The sequence below is a fragment of the Cyprinodon tularosa genome, unplaced genomic scaffold (assembly GCF_016077235.1).
Source record: "Cyprinodon tularosa strain WSP-4 unplaced genomic scaffold, ASM1607723v1 ctg120, whole genome shotgun sequence".
Taxonomy (NCBI): Eukaryota; Metazoa; Chordata; class Actinopteri; order Cyprinodontiformes; family Cyprinodontidae; genus Cyprinodon; species Cyprinodon tularosa.
Window position 1 is genome coordinate 1597501 of NW_024038004.1, and position 8602 is coordinate 1606102.

Here is an 8602-nt window from a genome sequence, read left to right on the forward strand (position 1 = left end):
GAAAAACTCTACCTGCTGCTTGGTCTTAAGCGTTTTTTATGCATAGCTGCTTTAGTAAAGTTTTTGATTAAGAGGAGTTAGGAAGAGGTAGGTTAAGCCTCCAAATGTTTTCCTTTTTTTCTACTATGCTAGCAAACTTTAACATGCTTAAGTTTTTTTCTTTTATTTCAAGGTTTTTGCACAAGTTCTATTTATTCATATCATTATTCCTTTCATCATCATCACACCACTTTGAATTGCTGTCTGCTGTAGCCTACAGCTTTTTCATTGGCTGGTTACAGTTACAAGATGTTCTGTATGGTCACTGTTTTTCACTGCTATGAATCCCTGTAATCATGGGAGAGGCCCTCTGTGTACAATGAACGTTTGTTGTCAAAGATGTGCACTCACTTATTCTCTCTCTCACACACACAAACACACACAGACGCGTTTATCCCAGCACCCCATGGGTAATAGAGCTGATCATGTTCTGACCCTCCTCTCTCTCACTTCGCCGCAGTTCTCACGAATATGCGAGCGGCGGCACACATTTAGTGCAAAAGCTTAGACAGAACGTGCATGCGCACTCGATGCATCTCAGTCTTTTTTTTGTGTGTGTTTTATTTTTTTCACCACACATTTGGATCCAGTGTCATGACCAAGAAAGAAAGGTCTCACTGAGGTCAGCCTAATGCCATTAGTAGGAAAAAAAAAATCCTTGATTGCATGTACAGTGAGCCATGGAAGAGTTGAGATAATCGCGGAGATACCAAACCAGGAACAGGCGCACACTGGGACACACACTATTTGTCATAAATACAGAAGGCTTCTTGGAGAAAACAATGATATGCAGAAGTTTTCTAAACCCTTAAACTAGTGTGTTTTACATTTTACACATCACTATCACAAAATCTCATGTATTTTACTTAAAATTATGTAAAAGGCCAATGCTTTACAAAGAATGGGAATCCTTTAACTAAGATACCATAAACAAAAGTTGTGTGGACTGGGCTGAGCTTAAATATTTAATCCAAATGGAGGTGTTCTACAAAGGCCTCAGAGATTTTTTTTTGACATTTTGCTAAGTTATTTAACAATAACCCAAGCCTTGGTTACCTCGCCATGCATTAGTCACTCCATCATCCAGATTGAAAAAGATCATGTATTAACAGCAAACTACCAAGACATGGCTGCCCATTAAGGCCGATAGCCTCTTGAGGAGCTTCGGGAGCTCCAAAACTCAATGTCAGTTGATAGAATTAGCAGACAGGAAAAAGTGACGCGATTCAGAAACCTGGCATGTTGGGGTAAAAGTAAATATATGGCAGAAGATGTTCTGGCAAGACAAAAGGCTACAGGAAAAATTGCTGGTTGTAAAATGATATCAGAGTGAATACAAAAAAAACAATGATGATGGCAGCATGATGCTGTGGGGAAGCTTTAAGAAGCTTGTTAGAGTTGAAAGGTGTTTCATTAAACTATTTCCCCTATAAGGTTGAATGCAAACCCTTGACATGTTTTACAGATTCAAAAGGTTTCTTATTCATCTTTAAAGGTATCCACTACTTTGTGTACGTGTATTACAAAAAGTTTAAAAATCTTTAAGCCATGTCATTAGTTTTCCAAGGTGATACTAGCTGTTCTGTTATGGGCTGAAAGAACACCAGCAGTTTAATGAAGAGTTTTCATTCACAAAATTTATACTTTTAAAAGTATGACTCAGCAGCAGTCAATACTTGACATAACGTATTAAAGCATATTCTATTGTTTTGTGTAGATGAAGTAGTTCTGCGTTATTCCATCTTTCGCCTGCACATGAGGTCGTTTTTGAACCGTGCCTGTTTGCTGTCTGTGTTGAGGTTAAAACATTAGCGATCTGCTGTCTGTTTTGTGGCACATACCTCCTTACATTCCAGTTGCAGCAAATAGCTAGCTTACCCACAACCCAAAATGATAAGCCTTAAAGAGACACTGGGTCTCTCTGCTACCCGCCCAGACACACACACAAACATACGCACTCACATACATTCTCATGTGCTGGTCTTCAAGTAAATACCATGTAACAACCTCAAGTGTTTGCAGCCGCGCTCAGTTTATAACCACCCCCTCCCTGTGTGTTTTTTGACTGTATCTTTCAGGAACAGGGTCACTCCAACGCCCTGTTGCAGCCTCCCAACACCACCTAACATTTCCTGGAAGAACGTGTCCAATGCGTGCTCCCAAGAAACATGGACTGTTTTCCCATGCTTTCTTTTCTGTCGGTGAGTATGGAGACAGTGCCTCTTCAGCTTTGTCCTACAGCTTGAAAAATTTTAGAAATTTAAGAAAACTGTTTTTTTTTTCTGTCGCATTGGTCAAGAAATGAAAGGTGTTGGGATGGGCCTGTGAAGGATAAAGAGTGGTGTGTTTAAAAGTAATGCATACATCAAGAAAGCACAAAGATTTGCTCCATAAGTTGAACATTTGCTATAACCCCAGGGCTGCCTCTTTAACTTGTGCAATTGAAGTGCAGGAGACAAGTGGAAGGGGTGGAGGGAAAGGAATTGCATTGAAAATGCTGGTGTGTGGCTGTTTACATTTGGAGGATGTCACAAAAGATAAACAAAAAGCAGTCTATCTGATGGTAGTCCACTTTACTGTAAACATGACTGCATTATTGAAGGTAATTAGTCTGCATTTAGAGGGGATGGGTAAATAGGGGAGGGGGGTGTACATTGAGAAAAAGGAAAGAGAAATCCTTCTTCCTTATTATGTCCTCTGGCCCATCTGCTCAGGTCAGACCATTTCTAATCTCTTATCATCCATCTGCCACCCCTGCCAGAGACATCATGATTCCTGGTAATCGAATGCTGATGGTCATTTTATTATGCCAAGTCCTGCTGGGAGAGAGCAACCATGCTAGTCTGATACCTGAAGAAGGGAAGAAGAAAATACCTGGCCTGCAGGGTCGTTCGGACACTCAGAGTCATGAACTGTTGCGCGACTTTGAGGCCACGCTGCTGCACATGTTCGGCCTCAAGAGGCGGCCACGGCCCAGTCGCTCGGTCACCGTGCCCCGCTACCTGCTGGACCTCTATCGGCTGCAGTCGGGGGAGGCCGAGGAGGCCGGAGTGCACAACATTGACTTTGAGTACCCGGAGAGGTCAGCCAGTCGAGCCAACACTGTGAGGGCCTTCCACCATGAAGGTAAGAAAAACAATGAAAGCTTCCACAACAATTAATCTAAAACAGAAATATATATAATATGACATAAATATATATGCTGGGGTAGAGATTAATAGAAGATCAGCTTTAGTAGAAGTAACATGCTTTACCATGGCAGGAGATTGCAGAGAATTTAGAGTAAGACAAAAAAATGCAAGATTGCTCCACCCATCTCGCCATGACCAAAGAATCTAAGGATGTGGTCACCAAGCACAGTCTACAGAGAGTCATAAAATTCAGCTAGACAAGCTCCCAAGAGTCTAATTTGACAGAGCTCTGTGTGTTTGGTTTGTAACTGAAGGAAAAGGCATACCTTCATATTACTGACCTACACTTCATGCTCCACCCAGCAGAAGAGGGTTTTAAAAAAGTCTGTTCTTGGCTTGGAAAACCGAGCGCACTCCTCTCTCATGTCCCCAATCTAGCTAGAGGGCTCTTTAAGAAAGATCGTCCTCGCCATGCAATTATCTTTAATGCTACTCCGCAACCTTCTAAATAAAGGCCTGGCTGCAAACAATGTAGGTGCTGAGAGAAAAATGCTGCAGTTCTTATGACCGAGGCGAAACCAGTCCTAGGATGCTTTAGGGTGCAAAGATGTGACGATTAGACGGCTTAAAAGAGTCCAGCTTAACAGATTTCAGAAGGATGTGCAGGTAGAATAAAAATGTTATATATAAATCTTTTGTTAGGAAGAAAAAGATTGTTTAAAAGAAGTGAGAAATCTATTAAGGCAGAAGAATTATTTTTCCCTTCATTAATTTAATAATTTGCCTTGTAAAACACACTGTGGGTTGCTGCCTTCCCCGTGTGTCCCAAAATCAGAGAGGCACACTGAGACTGATCAAAAGATGACTTAAGTCATCAAAAACAGTTATTTCTACTGCTCCTAAAATTATTTTATGTAATAATTATTCAAACGTCTTATAATAATTTTTCTGATAACCAAATATTGCAGTTTGATTTGTATATCCTTTTCTAATTTGAAGTTATTATTGTGCAGAATATTATCCGTTCTTCTGCTCTAGAGTAGTACATGTATAAGAAACTGATTTTTCCTGTAGAACTAGTGAGGTTGTCTGCTGCAGTAGATATGCCACCTGTGACTTCTTAACTGCAGCTTCAAAGCAGTGTTTTCCTGTTACTACTATAGTAATTTGAATGCTGTAAAAACCTTGAATAACAATACCTAACGTTACACAGTACTTATATATCATTACTGTTATATCATTAATATCTATGACAATGACCTACTTATTGTTTTAATGTCTATACAGAGATCTGGTTAAACAAACAGAATTTGCCCAGATTTGTGCAGAACATTAAACCTTTTTTTTTTTTTTTCTCATTAGTTGTTAAGATTCACTGAGAGTGTAACAAGATTTGATTAATCATCCGTTCTATTCCTGTAGCCAATCAACAATCAGTTTTCTAAAACTTTGATTAGACCATTCTGGTTTTCTGCAATATCTTGCTCTAAAGGTATATTGCAATATTAATACGATCGATAAAAGGAAATTACAGTGGTCTGATAATTTTTACATAACTTTGTTGACAGCTGTTTCCATCTGTGATTGTAAGTTTATTTTTCTTGGTATTTTTAAAGTTGCATATAAAATGTTGACATAAATGACAATAGTACCGTATTATATTGTATATTTCCTGAATATTTCCTATTGCATCCTTTTTTTACTGGGCCTGTTAACTTTGGAAATATTTAGAAATTATAATCAGTGGTCAAACAAAAGGGTCTCTTGGTAGATACTACTTATTGGAGATAAAAAAAAAAAAAAATGAATTTTCATACAGTGCATCACCATTGGCAGTCACAGCAAAATTAATTGATGTATGATAAATAAAAAAACGCCCCCAACAAAGACAGCTCCTTTTGGTACCCTTAAAGGCCAACACAGTGGTGGCACCATCATGCTAAGGTTCTGTTTGCTCTAAATGTTACTACTCAGTGAATGACTGAAAATAAAAATTATATAAAATGGTAAAGAGACAAAATATCAGCACCATTCCTTGTTTATTTAATTTCTCCAAAATGTATGTCTTCCTCCCTATCTTATAAATTAGTCTAAAAATGTTTGTGAAACTAGTTATTAAACACAAAAAAAGCCAAAACATGACAAGGATTTTATTACAATGAAATGAATCATGTTAACTTATGAATATTCGAACTTGTGCACGGGTCTGTGCATCTTTCTACAAGCATATAACCTCACCTCCTTTGCTGAACTATCTTAATAACACGCTTTAAAGCATTTGAAGTGGGAGTGCTCGCTTTCATGGAAGCACGTTTGTGTGATAGTCTGACTCAGTCCACTCCAAACCACAGGGAGGTAGAAGAGTCTGCAGCAGATGGATGGTTAGATGAGGAGACATGTTTACAGGAAAGGCAAAGTATTCATTGTGGATTTCAGCCTGGAAAATTATGATTTTTATTGACCAGGTGTAATGGAAAAAAAGAAATCCTTTTTTTCTGTAAAGCTATAAAGCAGACAAGACACGAGAAGTGTGTGTAAGCATGGAAAAAAGCCTGAATATCCTTTGGATAAGAACGCACAGTATTCCCACGCAGTACCCTCCTTCCCATGGGCTTTGGATATATGAGAGTCTACTGTATTGTCTGACTCCGATTATTCATGATGAAAATGATAAATGTCTTAAGTGGACAAACAGCAGAGGCAATCAAAAGCACAGCAGGTTTCAATAATGAGAACCACCTGGGCCAGATTAGGGCCTGGGTGTGAAATAACAGGGGTGGATTGAGCAGGAAAATAGTAGACACAACATTCCTTTCCCCAACAATGGTGATCTTGCCAGAAATCTGCAGACTGTGAGTGGAACAGGGAGCCTCTACTGTGTTTATGCTGTAGCTGTGGTACGTTAATCACCACCCTCCTTGTAATGCATGTTTCTGCAAAGTGCCCCAAGAAAGGCACTGAGAGAAGGGCAGGGTAATTGTAAAAGAAAGGTAAAGAAATGTACTCATAATTTTTACTACCGTCGAGGCCTTGAAATACATGACAGTAGAGTGATATGAATTGACAATTCATAGAGATAAGAATGAATGATCTTAAGAGATACTTCTACATATGTACCTTATTTAATTTATCCTTTTGAACATTAGCAAACATCCCATACTTTTTCTCTTCCTTGTTTTCAGAGCACATGGAGAAGATCCATGAGCTGGGTGATGGAGAATCCATGCCTGTGCGCTTCCTGTTCAACCTCAGCAGCATTCCAGAGGATGAACTGCTTTCCTCTGCAGAGCTAAGACTCTACCGTAGTCAGATTAATGAGGCCACTGCTGATGACCAGAGCCTGCACCGCATAAACATCTATGAGGTCCTGAAACCCCCACGGCCTGGGCAGCTCATCACCCAGCTTCTGGACACACGGCTCGTCCGGCACAACGCGTCCCGCTGGGAGAGCTTTGATGTCAGCCCCGCCATCTTGCGCTGGACTCGTGAGGGCCTCCCTAATTATGGACTGGCTGTGGAGGTTCTGCATCTCAACAAGACCCCGCGCCACCAGGGCCGACATGTTCGCGTTAGTCGCTCGGTTGAACAGGAGCCTGGAGAGGACTGGGAGCAGCTACGCCCTCTTTTGGTCACTTTTGGTCATGACGGGAAGGGTCACCCACTGACCCGGCGGACCAAGCGCAGTCCCAAACAACGGGGCCGCAAAGGCAGGCGCAACTGCCGGCGCCATGCACTGTACGTAGACTTCAGTGATGTAAACTGGAATGACTGGATAGTGGCACCACCCGGGTACCAGGCGTATTACTGCCATGGGGAGTGCCCCTTCCCACTGGCAGATCATTTAAACTCCACCAACCACGCCATTGTTCAGACACTGGTGAACTCTGTGAATAACAATATTCCCAAGGCTTGCTGCGTACCAACAGAGCTCAGCGCCATCTCAATGCTCTATCTGGATGAACATGACAAGGTGGTCCTGAGAAACTACCAGGAAATGGTAGTGGAGGGCTGTGGCTGCCGCTAGTACGCAAATTTGCAAAATCCTGGGCTTAGAACTCAGCCTACAGCAAAGCAGCATGGACACTACAGCAAATCAGAAGGTCTTTTTCCCAAAAAATGCTCACTTGGACCCTTATTTATAACTTTTATGAGGTGTATGTTTGTCTCACTTTTCTTTTTTTTTTTGACAATATGATCATATATTTTGACAAAATATATATATATATATATATTTATATCTACATATTAAAATAAATTGAGTCCTTCTTTTAAACATAAAGAAATTGTTTATCCTAATGTACATTGAATTGTATACATTTTTATTTTGTTTTTCTTCAGAAACTAATAATGGTAAAAAAGTAAAAAAAAAAAAAACGCAAAAAACTATTAGTTTGCTGGTAAATTTATTGCTTGCAAAAGTTACATGCGTCTTTCACCTGAAGTAATATGACCAAAAATTTCATTTTTAAACATTTCAAGGTATAAATTGACTATTATAAACTAGTGAAAAACGAATTCAGTTAACATCACTATGTTCATCTTAGGCTCAACTTAAAGTCATTGAAATAAAGTTGACAACAAAAATGCTGTCAATCTCTATCAATTTTGTGAAATGAACCTTGACTTTAGAGTTAAATTTAATTATTTTATGATCTGTTTTTGAAAAAACTAAGAGAGCTGGTCACAAGAAAACTTTCCAACTCCTAAGGATGCCCGGCTGGCCTGGGAGTCCTAAGGCTATACTTGAATTTAGATTTACAAATGCGCCAGCTGTTCACATTTAGAAACCTTTGGAGTTTGAAAGTTGTGTTAACAGTCAGCTTTTTGATCTAAATGTAATCTCATCCTCTGCTAGCATCTTAGCTGTAACTCTGCCCCAAAATGGAATTCTCCCTGGGGCCTCCTCCAGCTTTGGACGGCTCTGTATAGACATGACCTATATTCACAGAAAAGGAAGCCTTGATTATGTGATACCAGCAATAAATAATTTTAAAATAAACTTAATTTCTACACAATTTTCATTTATTTTTCTTTTATGTATCTTTTTTTCTAGTGCTGGGGCTCTTGCATGGTGTTTTTGAAGGGGTTCTCAAAGCTAGTGGGTCTTTATTTTATTGGGCTTTGTTGTTCTCAAATTTCACTTTTAAGTCAATTAGAATAACATGTTGTGGATGTGACACTTGTTAATCCCATGCCAGTCGGGTTGTATTCTTCAGCCTCACTGGTTATTCTATTGTTCCTGACATCCCCACATCATGAGGCATGATTGTGTCTGATGCCCTGATACAAGGCGGCTGAGTCCTCAGAAGAATCAAAGGTTAGACGCTCTGTCTCCTGCTTTTGTCTTCCATGGCTCATACCAGCAGAGCAAAGACGCCTGTCTCCAACCTGTGCCCCATCAGACAAAAGGCTTCTCCATCACTTATTTACGA

The 8602-nt window shown here is 39.9% G+C and overlaps 1 protein-coding gene across 1 annotated transcript in view; it reads left to right on the forward strand.

The window, feature by feature from the left end:
* bmp4 (bone morphogenetic protein 4) overlaps window positions 1-8185 on the forward strand; it is a 9925-nt gene extending 1740 nt beyond the window's left edge. The window contains exons 2-4 of the mRNA XM_038272907.1: window positions 2118-2240; window positions 2801-3165; window positions 6353-8185. Coding sequence (XP_038128835.1) covers window positions 2808-3165; window positions 6353-7194 — 1200 coding nt within the window. The 5' untranslated portion in view covers window positions 2118-2240; window positions 2801-2807 and the 3' untranslated portion in view covers window positions 7195-8185. The remainder of the gene's footprint in view (window positions 1-2117; window positions 2241-2800; window positions 3166-6352) is intronic.
* Window positions 8186-8602: the final 417 nt, after the last annotated feature.